General features: G+C 37.9%; 1 protein-coding gene across 1 annotated transcript; it reads left to right on the top strand.

The window, feature by feature from the left end:
- Positions 1 to 10,232: 10,232 nt before the first annotated feature.
- meiob (meiosis specific with OB-fold) lies at positions 10,233 to 15,965 on the top strand. The gene is made up of 13 exons (XM_061707606.1): positions 10,233 to 10,289; positions 10,478 to 10,535; positions 10,681 to 10,812; positions 10,968 to 11,040; positions 11,806 to 12,001; positions 13,723 to 13,823; positions 14,042 to 14,094; positions 14,237 to 14,332; positions 14,529 to 14,621; positions 15,019 to 15,160; positions 15,279 to 15,465; positions 15,588 to 15,674; positions 15,758 to 15,965. Exons 1-13 carry the CDS (start codon positions 10,233 to 10,235, stop codon positions 15,869 to 15,871), a joined length of 1,389 nt encoding a protein of 462 aa, XP_061563590.1. The 3' UTR covers positions 15,872 to 15,965.
- Positions 15,966 to 16,757: the final 792 nt, after the last annotated feature.

Below are 16,757 nucleotides of genomic sequence, written 5' to 3'. Positions count from 1 at the left end.
ATTTAAAAAAAGAAACTTATATTGATAATGCACCACAGAATAAAATTGTCTCACATCAGGCCACAATAAATACAGTGAGATAAAAATCCCAATAATTATCAAAAAATATATAATTATAAATACATTAAGGGGTTATTATACTGACAGAAAATTACAGCTCTATAATAACACCCTCTTCTCTTTTTTAAACCCATTGGTCACTGATGTACTACTATCCTAAAATGGGCCGCACAAGTTTGTTCACTTGTTCCATCGTGGTGCTACGTGCGTTTGCCTAGGTCTCTGAGTGGGATCTACCTTGATTTTTAATATTCTTACTTAAACTATAAGAGACCCACAATCTTTGGCCCATTCAGTAAACTTCTATCTCTTATGGGCCCCATATATGTGGCTCAAATAAAAATCCTTTTCATCTGTGGTGTCCAAAAAAATACATCAATGGGTCAATCAATTTAATTAAATTAAACACAAATTACAATATTTGTATGCGTGCATTTGTATGTATGTCTGTATTCACACGGGCATGCGTATACTGTATACTGTATCACATCCAGGGTACTTATTTAATGGATATCTATGTTTAAGTGTTTCTTGATCAATACTATGTCTATTAATGTTTTTCCCCCTTTTGCTCTATTATTATTATTATTTTTTTTTATTAATTTATTTATTTTATTTTATTTATTTATTTATTTACTCTTTTTTTTTTTTTTTTTTCTTTCTAGGGGACAAGGGGATGGGAGGGAGAACGGGGAGAAAAAGTTTGCTTTGTTGTCTGTAACAGTGACTGATGTTTGTCTTGTTAAAAACTGCAAACGAAAATCTAATAAATACATTTTTTTTTAAAAACACACAAATTACACATTTTATAACACAGACAATAAGATTATTTATTGTAGATTTGTTATCACCATCACTGGGAAGCTGGGATTTAAACTTAAATATAGTTGGTGAGGATATTTTTCTGCATGTGTTGGCACTGTACAGATGATGCCTTACACAGAACATCAGTCCCACATGCTTTTACATCCACACCTAATCAAAGCAATGCTGAAGCAGTTCACCGTTATCCATAAATGGCATTGCGTCGTGCAGCACCAACATGTCCGGGCGACCCAGCTCGCTCCGAGTCCCGGTTTTTAGAGTCGAACCTTCAGAATATAAGGATTTCATTGTTCAGTGGAACATGTGCAGCGGGGAAATTAAAGTTTCTGTTTTACATATTACTCAGCAATAATTAAAGAAATGTGTTGCTGAAATCGTGGCTTCAAAGACCTATTTTAATAGTTTGAAAAAGGGCAGTTGCGGTTAAATCTGGAGCAAGATACATTAGTCAGAGCTTGTCAGAGGAACTTAAATGCTGGATGCTGCTAGGACATTTGTGATAGATTGGGACAGCGGGATGGTCTTTGATGTAGTGAAAACATGGCTTTGGGGAACGGTTAATAAGCTCCCAGGGTAACGTTAAACTGACAGTAGCAATATATGAGGTAAATGTTTTTGTCTTGCAGGATAAAACAATTTGAGACGAAAAGTCCTTGACTTAATATTTTAACGCTGGTCCAAAAGCAAACACATTTATACAAATAAACAGATAGATGAGGCACAACCTACTGTACATCTAAATCACAACACTTGCATCGCTAGACCTAGATACTCCAGCTTATAATAAAGCCTCTCATCCCAGGAATCTCGTTTCCTCTGAATTTAGATCAATATGGGTGGCGTGCGTACATGTAGAGCACATTACACATGTGGAAAAAGTTTTAGCCAAGGCTCCAGACACGTCAGTCCTGGCCCGATAGCTGGCTGGTCCCCTAAGCAAATGTGGTCCACAAGGAACTATTTAAGCCGTACAGCACCAAAGAACTGAGCCCCAGTATCAATTGTTGTTCATCATCAATTTCTATGAAATTGATGATTAAAAGAGAAAAAAGTCACAAGAACTCTGAATGATCATGCACCACCATCATCAGGTCAAAAGTCACATTTTTCCTCCATTTTATTTTAATATAAAACAACACTGAATTTAAAACAACATGGCAGCTGTAATGAAACTAAGGTGGTGAACACAGTGAGCATTTACCTGCTAAACCAAGGGATCCCCATTCTGATCTCATTGAGCTTTTTTCTCGTACAGCATCGGAGAACTTCTAACGGCCACACTGCATCCACTTATCTCAGATGACGGTGAGTAAATTAGAAACTGCTGCCGCTAATGAGAGGGCTCCATTTGGAAAGACTAGACTGGTAACGTCAACACAATCAGCTTTGTGGAACTTTCCTCTTGAGACCCTCGAGGCAACAAAATAGTACAGAGCCAATCAAATGATGAGACAACAGTAGCAGTGCACGAATCACGATGCACAATACGACGCAGTAACTAGTGTAATTTGTCTTGGCAGTGAAATCGAAAATTACTGTCACGTTAAGCGGATGCTGGGTTGATTCAAGCAGCTTGTTGCTTCACTAAGCGCAGTGACATGACGATAGCGGATGATGACGTGATAGTCTTAGCCACTGGCTGACTATAAGTCAATGATATTAGAATAAAAGGAATTGCTTAATGCAAATTGTCCTGGCGTGATACAAAAAAAATCACCCCCCTAAGAGTTGTAATGGGTGTGGTTTTTTGAACCAGGCTGTAAATATGTTTATTGCTGCTCTAAAGTTGGACATTTTAACATGGGATTCGGTGGAGATGGACTTGCTTTTGGAGCCAGCCTCTATCGGTCACTGCAACCACTCTGTATCAGCCTCAACCCTGAAATTACATGGCCATTGATCCAAACCATAAATTCTGTTCTACTAAATAGCACAATTTGTATTTTCTTTTTCTGGACTTTGCCTGCACAGTGAGAGTACAGTTAAGTTCAAAGTTCTGCTATGTGCAACTTCCCACAGGTGAATACCATCCAATATGAGAAAACTCAAACTGTCAAGTCGACTTACTAACAGATGTTTGAGCGATAAGGACAACTCAAACGTTTGAGTCTTCAGGTAAACTCAAATTTTTAAAGTTTGTGGAAAACTACAATTATTTTAGCAGTTAGTTTTCTTTTAAAGAATAAACTGTTAATATTTTACATATTATCCATTCATTATATACAGTGGTGTAAAGTAACGAAGTACAAGTACTTTGTTACTGTACTTAAATACATTTTTTGAGAATTTGTACTTTTATTGATACTTTTATTTTTCTGTACTTTTACTTTTACTTCGTTACATTTTCAAGGAAAAAATTGTACTTTTAATCAGCTATATTTAAAATTGTTACTCGCTACAAATACGTTAAATGAAAATGTACCGGTAGGCTATTGCCGTGAGAACAGCACAGCGGGGCTGCGCTCATAGAGTAGCCTATAAGGTGGGTGGAGTTCTGCTCCGTGGCTACTTTGAAGACACAAGCAGTGTTGAAAATGGAGGAGGAGGAACGGCACACGCTCTCAGAAGAAAAGCAAACTCAGCAAAGAATATATTCCGGAGAAATTAAAATGGGGTAATGGAGACAAACGCTAAAGGGGTCAGAATAATATCACCATTATTTAGAGTTGTAAACAAATTCTTGGAATAAAGCCACTTTCGACAGCATGACAATGTTGGGACTTAATTTCTTTGCAATCCTTTTGAAAAGAATTTTGTACTTTGTACTTTTTACTTTTGTACTTAAGTACATTTTACACCATGTGCTTTTGGTACTTTATTATATTTAATTTGAGGTACTTTTATACTTTTACTTAAGTAATGTTCTTAATGCGTACTTTTTACTTTTACTTAAGTAATTTTCAAGCAGAAAATCTGTACTTTTACTTAAGTACAATATTTTTGTACTTTTTCCACCTCTGATTATATAGGTGCATCTTTCTATTCAGGGTCACATGGGTCTGCTGGAGCATTTCTCATGTTTCTCTGTCTTCCTCTAACGCGTGACCGCAGGCTGGGGTACGCCCTGGACATGACGCCCTGGACATGACGCCCTGGACATGACGCCAGTCCATCGCAGGGCCAACCACACACAGTCACAATCACTATGGGAGATTTAGAATCACCAGTTAGTGTTAGTTGTCTTTTGGAATGTTGGAAGAAACCAGAGTACGCAAACAAAACTTATAAACTGGAATATGCAAAGTTTACAGAGAAAGGTTCCTGGTAGGCTTCAAACAGCTGGACCACCAATCCACTGTGCTTCCCTGGTGCCAACTAATTACTGTTAAAAATAACAAACAAAACTCTTCATTTGGAAGTTTTGTTGCAAACATACTGGTTCAAAATTGTGAAAACAACTATACTCAACTTTTTGAATGCAGCTTTGAGATCATATGTTCAGCAGGGAGGAAACAGAAAATGTAGAAACAACTCCCTGCAGTCTCCTGAGAGACCCCGTTTCACCAAGCTCTGAAAACATACACGTACAAGTTGACCTGCCCACAATTGTACAATTGTTGCATTTTATCCAGTGGTAAAAATCTGCACCAATTCTTAATTCTAAGTACGCCAAGTTTGGAGTTGTGTATTCGGTAGTTCATGCTGGATAGGTTTGACTCAGGAAAACATACTTTGGAGGCCAAGAGGACACAGTTCAGTCTTTCTGCAACTGGAATAACAGTGTACTTTCTTTCTCTTTTTGCATTGGCTTGACAGAAAAGGAACAAAAGATATATTGTATGTTCAACCAGTATCAAGCTCTGGTACACTGTAAACTTTATAGGTCTGTAAAAGTACAGTCGGAAGGAGCTTAACTTTAAAACTACTGTAGGCTCATTGCCATATAAGCAATGGCAGGGAATGAATTACTCCACTCTTCCCTGAATATCAATCTGATTTCAGCTCTCTGCAAAGTCTGATTAATGCCATAATTGTTGAAGCCAGACAGCAGAATAAGAGAAAACATTTCCAATGTGGGCGTGTAGTTAGTGATACCGGTTTTCTGTAAAAACTGACGTGAGACCGTTCACGCCTACATTTAACTTGGAAACTCAGGGTAAAGCTTGTTCCTGTTCGTCTGTGTTTTGAATTATACGTGTGTTTTTCTGCTCCTACAATGAGTTTGTATCTTCATGTCGTGTAATGTCGTTATACTACATAAAAAAGAACTGAGGTGTCACGCAGATTAACCTGTAAAACAAGAGAACTAAATCAGCTAACACCACATCAAAAAAACCAGCCATAGCAATAACATGACAAACGCCGCAGTGTTCCTGCCATTACCTCATTATGGTGGCACAAAGATGGGAGCTGACATCATGCACGCATGCCACTGACTTCTTTCTTCTCGCTGCTTTTCAACAGCATATTATTAACATCATTTAAAATTTCCTTCGCAGTCATGAGCCCCGATCTCCCTTGACATGCGGATAAAGAGACAGAATGCGTTGTTGTACCAGACCCCAGCTGGATTCAATGACTATGTGCGGGCGCAGCGCTCCAGCAGCTACAGCGCAGACAGGCACACAGGTGGCAGGGAAATTACAGTGTACACATACTTGTAGTTTGGATGTCTTCCACATACGGAGGCCAATAAAGCCTGCAAAGGCTCCTGCCAACAACTGCAAAAGCTATAGTTGGATGTGGAAGTCTGCGTTATGCCAGGATATTGCTCACCATGAACAGGACGATATGTTTTAATGGTTGGATTCAATAAAATAATGAGGATTGGTTTCATTAGATCCTTATAGAATACCTCCATCAGGAGCCTGTGCAGTGAAATAACTAACAATAGCGCTGTTGTCTGCGCCTGTATGCACTCATAGATGAGTGCATGTTCACATGTGAACTAAAACTACTCACTTCCTGAAGAGCAAATTGCTCCACTATGTAGGATTTCTTTTTCTTTTTTTAAAAGTACATCACACACCATATGGACATAGCATAAACAGTGGCTCTTACACTTCCTGGCTACAAATGTTCATTCCGATCAAACTTTGAGTCTCGGAAACTCTGGAGAAAAATACAAAGAAAATCACGAGGCAGATGTACAGTAGGTCACGCATCCTTTCAGTTCCTGCAACTTTTATAGAGCCCGGGCTCGATTTTGTGTTGTTTCTGAATGGTAACTGTGTCTTTCCTTCCTCCACTGTTTTATACAGGATGTGCAATTCAACCATAAATTCTCATTCTGGTGCCATCGTGGAGGTCCAGTGGACTGCTGCTAAATAAAGACAGTAGTGGAACAAGAGGTTGGATCTTTTGCTTTGGCTGGAACACCAAACAACACTATAAAACTATAATGTTTGGTCATAAAAAAACATTTTGGAGGTCTACTTGCTAGTACACAGTAGTCCTTACAGAGTTATATAACTATAAAATTCAGCCCTGTTTTTCCTGCTAATTTAGACAATAAAAACAACAGACCATGAGAGATATGCTGATCCACTGTGCCCATTCATGTCCAAAAATGGTAACAATATAAAAGCTTTAAGGCTTATAAAGGGGAATGTGAGTGAGGTCAGAAAGAAAATGGTACAATCTCTGTGGCATGATTCAAAGGGGTTCAGCTTTATTTACAGTCGGCACCAGATGTATTTGGACAATGATATTTGAGTTTGAGCTTTTACGATTTTGCTTTTACATACCGCCCCCACAGAAGTAAGGTAAAACAATCCAGATGTGATCAAAGTGTGGACTTTCAGCTTTAATTTAAGACGTTTCAGAAAAGTGTCGCACTTCAGGAATTAGAGCGATTTCAAGCGACAAATGTGCATGTAGCGGAGCTCAAACTTGGACAATTAACTGGACAGGTGCCGAAGTTCTCTCATTACTTTGAGACAGATGAAGACAATAAGACTCTGGAACTACCAATGTGGAGTCCAAGAAGATCTCAATGCTAGTCAAGAAGGCAATCATTAGGCTGAAAAAACAAGAACAAAACAATATATGTAAGATACCAGAACTCTTCGGTGTGGTCAAATCAACGGGTTGGTTCGTTCTTAAAAAGACAAAAGAAGAAGAATGCGCTGGTGAGCTTCTTGACATTAGAAAGGCCTGGATGACTATAAAAGACAACTTAACTGGATGATCACAGAGTCTGTCCTTGGAGAAAGAAAACATTATACAACATTTTTTCCATCTTCTGGAATCAGATTCTTAAAGGAGCTTGAGGCAGAATTTATGAAAAAAATTTGTATATGTTTTAAGTTTTCTAGTAATAATGTCAGATGAAGCGTTCCAAACCAAAAAGAATGAGCCCTCTAGTGTATCTCTCCGTTGCCTTGAACAGGCTGTGTGCTGCAAAATGTGCTGCAATTCGGGCCCAAATTTCCCGCGCTGGGTTGCGGATGTGACGTCACATGACGCTGCATGCACGTTCTCCCCGTTCTCCCGTGCCGGCTCCGCTGTTGGCTGCAGTACCCCTGGCCGGTAGCCGGCACGGGAGAACGGGGAGAACGTGCATGCAGCGTCATGTGACGTCACATCCGCAGGACAGCGCGGGAAATTCGGACCCCGAATTGCAGCACATTTTGAAGCACACAGCCTGTTCAAGGCAACGGAGAGAAACGCTAGAGGGCTCATTCTTTTTGGTTTGGAACGCTTCATCTGACATTATTACTAGAAAAATTTAAACGTATACGAATTTTTTTCATAAATCCTGCCTCAATCCTGCCTCAAGCTCCTTTAAACCAAGACAAACCTATCAGAATGATGGGAAGACAAAAGTATGGAGGGGGAATGGAACAGCTGATAATGAAAACTAGAACACATCATGTGTCAAACTTGGTGGAGGCAGTGTTATGGTATGGGCCTGTGTGTCAATGCCAATAAAACAAGCTCCATGACAGATGTAGCAAGAGGAATTCTGAGGTGTACCGGGTTATACTCTGCACTCACATTCAGCTAAGTGCTACAAAACTAAAGCTTAGACAGGACTGTGCTTCACAATGTAGATGAATCATGACTGTAAACATAGCAAAAATCTCTGATGCTGAGACGGGACAAGGAATATTAAATTTGAACATGGTGGACAATTGGAAGCACTTCATAGTTTTATGTTATGCAGCTATACAGTTCAGTGATTTTTAAATTCTGCTTTAGCTGTTGTGAACTTGACTGTGACTAACGAGTAAACCAGAGACAGTGTTCTTGATTTCTTCACAGACATTAATTCATGTATGAAATGAGAAATTCTTCACAGGTCGTAAAGTGTGTCATTGTTCTGCTGAATGCATTTTTTTGTCTGTCAATGATACTTGCAGCTACTTTGTTCATTTTAAAGGGAGTTAACCTCTGTTGTCGTTTGAACAGGCTTGTACTCAGCGTGGCTTTCCGACAATGAAGACAGTGAACACTCAACAGATAGATCTGCAAGATGTAACCCACGAGGGACATCTACTGCATGTGCAGAGAGAGCAGGATGATGGATTCAAAGCTGAAGAGTTATACGGCCTCAAGGGAGACAACCCGAGGCAGAAAGGCCGCTAATCGCGGCACATTCTTGCAAAGGCTGCGTGCAACCTTACCCTGTGGATGTGATACCCTTTTTTGCTTGTATAAAAGTTGTACAGTACTGAACAATCAAACACAAACACATACGTAGGATTTGTTCAAATCACTTTAAAAGGACCAGCTGACTCAAAGTTTGATTAATGGGACAGATAAGAGATAACCATGAATTCATTATGAATACATCTTTGAAACAAAAGTAAGTTTCCGATGCTTTATCTGATGATTCTTTAGCATGGTGTGGTGATTAATGGACTCTTTAGGCAGCTTTAGGCAGAAAAATATAATGAAATTAGAATTTGAAATTCAGCCCCATTTGAATAAAAGTGTTGCAAATAGCAAATCAATTCCTCTGCTTAGGTAAATGTTTGATCTAGTCAATAACCCCAGTTTCCCATTATTCAACATCACACAAACCTCATCAATATGCTGATGGAACATTGCAATCCACACTGCCTACCGAGAAATATTATACCCATACTGAATTTATGTTACTGTGTTATAAAATACTTTAATGACAGCTTCTGTGCTTTTTCAAAAAAAAATCCTTCATGAGCAGTCAGAAGCATATTGAGCATAGAATTGCATTAACAGTCATACTGCAGCCGAAATCGACATTAGTCACAAGAGAGATGATCCAAACGCATGATTCTGGGGACTATTTGCAATGGAAGATAAATTAGGTTTTGTGAAAAAAAAAAAAAAAAAAGATTTTCTGTTACAGATATGATTCATGCCTAGATGCAAGAGGCAGTAGTATATGTCAAATACAGCTTTGTGATATAAAATCAAAGCAGGGAATTGTTAGATTTAAATCCCATGGTCTGAAATATGATTGATCACTGAGATCATTATAAAAAGTGAAGCATGCCCTATACTTACAAATATGTCTCTTATCAGTGGCTTCATCGCTGATAATGGCTGTATTGTTTTATTTCTCCGCTTGTTTGCATCATGTTTGCATCTTAATATTGCCTTTGTCTGTCTTCCATTATTATTGTTGTTGTTATTATCATTACTACATTCAAATTCCTATAAATGTGTGTTCAGCAATTACAGTATAGTAACTGATGCAACTTTGATACAACACTGTTTTCAAAATCAGATTCTGATTATATGCACAAGCTTTTTTTTAAGATGGAAAAAAATATTCATGAGTAAAACAGACATCAGGCTATGATTAATGCAGTAGACAGGTGGTGGGTGATTAAAAAAACACCTTCAATGTGTCCAGTGAATCTCTCAACTCATGATTATAAAGCAATGAGAAATAGGAACAAAAGAAGAAAAAGCAATTTTTGTTGATATTTTATTATTTAATGTGGGATTTTTAAAGAACGTGTGTTTTTTTAGACACCTTTTGTTTTTTTCTGTTTAACTACTTTTAAAAAAAAATCGGGAACTCCAATCTTTCGGACAGCATTTGAAAGCAGCGCGAGTTAACCGCGAAAACCAACTAGCTGACTGTCAAAAGAGGAGATTAAGGCAAGGTTAAAATAACAATTTCTAATAATAGTTATTACAAAATCATTGTCTGTTCAAATATGGGCTAAAATATATTTGACATTTTCCACTATTAACCGTGTTTGTTAGAAGATATTCCGTTTTAGTTCATGTTGGCTGTAGTTTTGATGTCTTCCACATACACATGCCAATAAAGCCTGTTTACTAATGTTGCTAATATTAGTAAATAGGAAGCGCTTTAATCGTTTTATATAGGTAAAAGTAAGCTTTTTTGTTAAACATTTGATTTTTATTTGGTTTTACTGTACAGGGTGTAATAGATACATGATGAAATGGCTTCTCAAAGCTTCATCTCCATCTCAGAGCTTCATCCCAGCTTCTCTCATCCAGTGAGTTCACAGGACTTTTAACAACTTTCATTTCCCTTCACACAAACTCAGTGTTTAATAACCTGGAATAATTCAATAATTGAGGTTGAAGAGAAACTCTGAGTGTATCATGTAATTGGGCTTGAATTATTCAAATCCCTGTTTACTGTAGTTTACATTTTGTCCATTTTGTTTTTTATTGTTTCTAGAAAGTGGTGGGCATCATCATCGGGAAAACTGATGTCAAAAGCTTTCCTAACAGGAAAAGTTAGTACCATTTGATAATTTTCTACTAAACAAAATCAAATCTCTCATCAGCTGTGTCTGTGTGTTGTACACCAGCTCCCTCTAGTGGTCATCTGTTTGCCCTAAATCCGCATCTCTAACTACATTTTCATGTTTCAATATTCAGATATTGATGTTGAACGTTTTACTTGTGGCTTCACCATAAGAGACTCACCCGACTTCTTCATCAATGTGGCTGCCTGGGGAGGTGAAGAGTATATCAAGACACTTGCCAACAGCGTCAGGATTAGTGACTGTGGTGAGGATTTCTCTTTCCTGTGAGCCAAACATTACCTACAATGTGTGGGTTTGCAATAAAAGAGTCCCTGAAATACTGTAAAGGCATTTTCAATCTCGTTTTTCCAGACCAATATAGTATAGTTTAATTAATATATATATATATATTTTTTCCAGTCACAATTGAAAACCCTTTAGTTTGTAGCAAAGACCTCGAGAAAGGAGACAAGTTCTGCCCTGAAACATCCAGGTAATTAAACTTTAAATCATACCTTACTATAGGGCTGGGCGATATATCGAGATTTTAATATATATCGATATATTTTAAAATGCGATATGGTACGAGACAATATCGTTTATATCGAATATTATTATTATTTTTTTTTTTTATGATTTTGATATAGCTTATTTTGTGACAAATTGACTTGAATGTTTTATTTGAGATTTGCACAAATGTTTTGTTATTTGCACAACTGTCAACCTCAGTGGAAAAGTCTGCCTGTTACTGTCTACATTGTATTAATTGCACAGTGTATTTTAATTTAATTGTTATGCAGGAAAGGGATATTTGTTTTATTTTATTCAAGAAGCATTTTTATTCTATATATGCAGGCAGTTTATTTTTATTTCATTTGTTTTATACATTTGATATTGTGCAAACCTCTGTTAATAAAGGTACCTGTGTGACATTTGGCACGAGGCTTTGTATTAAAACTGACTGTTTTTTTAAGGGGTTGCCTCAGAAAAAAATGAAGCTAACAGAGATGCTATGCTATAATGCTTTGGGGGAAACCCCAATTAAGGCACAGAAAAAATATCGATATATATCGAGTATCGCCATTCAGCTAGAAAATATCGAGATATGACTTTTGGTCCATATCGCCCAGCCCTACCTTACTAATACTTGGAGAAGTCAGAGGTGAAGCGAACACACTGTAATGCTGTGTATATGTGATGTAACAGTGTGTGATGCCTGTGGATGGTGTAAAGAGAGTGTTTCTGTATCTGCTATCAGTCACTACAAGCTGCTGGTGACGGAGGCTCATTCCCAGGTGTGTCTGTGTGCCGACATGGACACCATTGACAGGCTGCTGCCGGTGATGCACCTGCCTGTTAAAGACTCCACTGATTTCTACTCTCTGGGAGATATTGTGGCCAATGGACAAAAGCTAGATGGCACCGTGATAAATGTACTTGCTGCACTGAAAATGGTAGGGATCATAAAGGCTGCAGTTTATATGAAATATATGGTATAAACAAAGTCAATCTTTGGATAATTTTAGGCTGTGGTAGCTTCTCTGGTAATTAACAGGACTCAAATTTATATGTTTATAAGTTTCCAATTTTCTTTTATTTTCTCAGTGGGACTGAATATATGCCAAAATTGGTACACTTTTGGACTTAAACAAGAATAATTTAAAATCATGATTTAATAAAGTTAATTTTGTCTATGGATGTACAATTTAATTTTCTAATTCTTTTTGTCCGACAAAATTGTTTTCTCTGATGAAGGCGAAAGGAATCGCCGAAACTTTTAAGGTAAACCTAAAAAGAAATTGTCGGACAAAAAGAATTAGCAAATTAAAATATAAATCATATTTTAACAGTTTTAAATCAAATCATGATTTCTAGAAAAAGGATTACTGCCATTTGTAACCTAGATATTCACACCCTTACGACCTAGTGACATCTCAAAAACCCACTAAAATGTTATTTTTGGTTTCTTTAGACTGCACAAAAAAATGAATACAGTATTCAGTGGCATACATAGGGCCACTGGATCTCTTCACTGTAAAAGTACAGTGAAGAGATCCACTGGCCCTGTTATGGTTTCTGTGACATCTATGTATCGATCCGTCATTTATATCTGCTTCTTCTGTTTTAGAGTCACTATTGCAATACTTATAAATTCAGAGAGTTGAAGGTCTCTCTTTGGGTTGAAAACACAGACCGCTGAAACACAAACTGCTACAGGAGCTCCTCCCTTTTTTTCTTCCTTACTTCCTTCATGTATCTTTGGAAAGATCTAAATCACGACCGCTGCAATGAATAATTTATCTTTGGGGATTAATAAAGTATTTTTTAATTGACTTGAAAAGTCAGGGGTGCACTCTATTAGTTTGGCCCTCATTTCTCCTTAAATAGAGAAGTCAAAGCTGTTCTTGTTTTTTTATTAAATTTTCTGAACCTCAAGTTATTTTCTATTTACCCTAAAAGAAATGTTAACAATGAAAAGACTACAATCTCACAATGCAGAAGGTGTGAGAGACTTTTATTACCCAAGAAACCACAGAGGACAGTATCACATTCATAATATAAAAAAAAAAATAGTAAGTGTAGATTTTTGTGGTTTCGACGGTCTTTCTTTTTTGGTCGATCTTGGTTCAGCCTCATCATGTGGGATATCATTTTATCTTTGAAAAGAAAGTTTTCCAACAGAAAGTAAAATGTATGAGTGAAAATCATGAGGCACCAGATTGTATTTTCTACTTTTGTGTATAGTCTGGTTGCTTGGTGAATTGTCTTTGTTCTGAAAACAGGTTTCTAAGGTTTCCTGAGCTGAAAAACTAAAAAAAAGTGGTGGTCAGAGAGGTCATGGAGGCTGTGGTATCACACCTGATAAATATGAAGAATGTTTTTGATAAGTGTGGATGTTGAGCAAATATTTCTTCACCTAATATAACTTTGTAGCTCATGTAACAATTCATATCTTATAAATGTTCAGATAGAATAGTTTGACTTTTTTAGCTACCGGTATATAGGATATTGAGTTCTCACCAAGGACAATTTTCCTGACATGAATGTGATTTTTAAATATATATATATATATATATATATATATATATATATATATATATATATATATATATATATATACTGTATATACATGTAGGGAAAAATAGGAACTTCAGGAGTCTGTTTTCGTTTTCAGATTGGCGAAATCAAGCAGTTCACCACTTCAGACGGACGCCAAGGGCAGAGACTAGAACTGAAGCTCTTTGATGACTCTGTCTCCTCCTTCCCCCTCATCTGGTGTGTCATGATCATTTATCAGTGTGGAAAACGTTTTTTTAACTTACTTTTGCACTATATTCCCTCTTACTGCCTCTGGGATAACCACTGTGTATCTTCTGGTTACCTCAAATTTGATCGTTGTAACATAATGCTGCAGATTAACCCCCTGAACTGCACATGTTTTTGATTTTCACTCTTCTCTCTGGGGTGACTCCTGACCTCTACTTTACTCACAGCTGGGACAGGGAGACCATTCAGTTCGTGCAGTCGTTGGCACCCAGGGAGACGGGTAGGTTAACGATACCTGCTCATTCTCAACCCCAAATTGAGCTCATTCTTAACTGTTAGTCCCTCTGCAGATATCTGAGATGGCATTCTTGTTCATGTTTAAGAAAGCTACCTGTATATGACCTACAATCGTCTTCTCGTAGTTCTCTTCATAGCTGACGCCAAGATCAGCTTTGACAACTTTCGCAGCAGCATGGTGGCAACCGTTAACTCCAGAAGCATTATAACTGTCAATCCCGGTGAGAGATTGCAGCAACATTCATGAAAAATAAAACATCTGTTCAAGCCCTCTATTGTGCAGTTAATCAAAAACAGGCTTAAGAGCTAACCAGCTAGTTATGGCGCACACTGCTGGAACATAATATGACCTTGCTGAGCAAGTACTGTATTTTAAGCGAGGAGAAATTGTCAAACTCAATCACAGTTTGTTCCCAGATACCAGAGAGGCCAGCGCGCTGTTCAGCTATGCTAAAGAAGCGGCAGAGTCTGGAGCTCTGGATCTAGATCAGTTACCAGAGGATCTGTCTGGTGAGCAATCCCCTCATTTCTGCCACAAAACAGGCCTGCTCTATCTTTAAGCAAAAAGGCCCCAGTTTTAATTTCCTCTGCTTTTCCCTCCCTCTGTTGATGTTACTAAGGAATCACAAAACAAAATAGAGTTGGCCAGTTGCAGTTGATATATTTAACTGTTCACAATACACCTGGTCGATGTGATGTAGGTTCCACTTCTACCAGTGAAAAAGCTCTGGTTTGTGGGTGGACAGTTGGGACTGGGACTGGGGAGTTTGCAGGCAGGGGAGAGCAGAGAAAATGGGTTATTGTTGAGAAATAAAGCTTATTATCTGCTGGCTTCAGTTTCCTGCCACCTGTTTTCTTGTTTAAAACACCGTGGACATGAATGCACATTGCTGCTGTTTTTCTGCAGTGGACTCCATCACTGACGTGTACACGGTGAACCAGCTGAAGCAGAAGGCCAAAGATCAACCAGAGGTTTTCTTTGGCATCACGTACAGCTTCATCTCCAAACTCGACCTTGACTCTGTGTCAAAAGTCATCAGGACGCGTTGGTGCGCTCAGATATAGAGTGGAAGAAATGTTGGACTGTTACCATCCATGTATCATTGTTTCCATTCGCTCTAAAACCTCAGTTAGTGCTTTGATTAGTGTTTTTCCTCTCTGTCTCAGCTCCAAATGTAAGTTCCAGGTGGCTGACAACTTGCAGACCTGCATCAACCAGCTGTGTCTTGGGAGGGAGCAGCCGTTCTCCTCCACCACAAGCTTTGACTTACTGGTGGACTTCACAGACCATACCGGCACCCTGCAGTCCTGCAACCTCAAGGACTCAGTGGCAGAGCAGATGCTTGGCTGCACAGTCAGTAGCGCCTCAATGATTATTGATTAGCCCTTTGCTCTAAATATAATCTAGCTACAACTTGTTAAAATTCAAGTTATAGTCCAGTTCTAATGTTTGTCCCTCTGCAAACTCTGTGGCAGATGGAGGAGTTCACAACTCTCACCGATGATCAGCGGACTGCGTTGAAGTGGAGATTTCTTTTGGAAAGATGCAAAATATACGTGAAGGTATATCGTAGAACTTGACTGTATACTTTATTGGGTCAATATGAAAACAAATTATGTTCATGAAATCACATGATGTGTTGCAGGTCCTGCCCTCTGCAAGAATGAAGAGTGGGATCAGATGCACCATCCTGGCCTGTTCGCTGGCAGATCCAGGAGAGGTGAAGCAGCACATGTGTGCCCTGCTGCAGCGGCTCTGATCCGCAGATGCTCAGACCGCACAGAAAAGCATCTGTTTTGGTTGTTGGGTGTAACGTTGTTGGGTACAAAGTGTTCTGACTGAGATGTAAACAAGCACAATACATATTTATGCCTGTAGGCTTTGACTTAATATTGATAGATTATTTCCCTGCAGTATTTATTTAACTTATTTATCTTCATGAATTTATTCTAAAGCATGTGGTTTTATTTGTTGTTTTTGCTTTTAAAGTGTGTGAAATAAACTTTAAAATATTTAAATATGTGAAATATGTCAATAAACAGTTATTGTTTGATTAAAGTAAATTTCATGTCCTGCCTGGACTCAAACACAACTGCAGATGTGCTCAGATACGACTACTGGATCGAAAATGCTTTAAGACAGCGGATTTCTTTTTACAAATAACTTTCCATAATACATGTACACCGAACACGGACGTAAACAACTCGTGTTTTACAAGAATAACCCCTGGCCAAAAAATCATAATAGAATTACTATAATTTGACAATTTTCTAAATTTGTTGAATGTAGGCCTGGTGATGAAAAAAACTGTTTTATAAGAAAAGCATTATTCAAACTTTATGAGAAAGCTAAAACCTGATTGATAAAAAATGTAGTTTTTCAATTATAAAGTTTATGCCTCAGATGTAGCAATCTGATTTGGTACACCTTCATGACATGACATGACGGTCATGACACAAAAAAAAAAAATAAAAAACCAAGAATAAAACTGACAACAAGAAAACGTTCAACTGTTCAAAGAAAACATTACAAAAAAGTTTCCAGTATACAAATAAAATAACATCTAGACCGAAAAAGGGGTAGGCTGAAGCAAAGCTTATTATTTGCCTACCCTCAAAAAGATTAATTAAATTAATAAAATAAAA

The sequence above is a fragment of the Cololabis saira genome, chromosome 19 (assembly GCF_033807715.1).
Source record: "Cololabis saira isolate AMF1-May2022 chromosome 19, fColSai1.1, whole genome shotgun sequence".
NCBI lineage: Eukaryota > Metazoa > Chordata > Actinopteri > Beloniformes > Belonidae > Cololabis > Cololabis saira.
Note: the sequence above shows the minus strand (reverse complement) of the source record. Positions and strands in the feature narration are given on the sequence as shown.

Excerpts from the sequence above, each read along its gene's own strand:
- meiob (XM_061707606.1), top strand. The coding sequence starts at position 10,233 with ATGGCTTCTCAAAGCTTCATCTCCATCTCAGAGCTTCATCCCAGCTTC. Across the intron at positions 11,041-11,805 it reads TTCTGCCCTGAAACATCCAG|TCACTACAAGCTGCTGGTGA; the intron begins GTAATTAAACTT and ends ATCTGCTATCAG. Across the intron at positions 15,675-15,757 it reads GATGCAAAATATACGTGAAG|GTCCTGCCCTCTGCAAGAAT; the intron begins GTATATCGTAGA and ends GATGTGTTGCAG.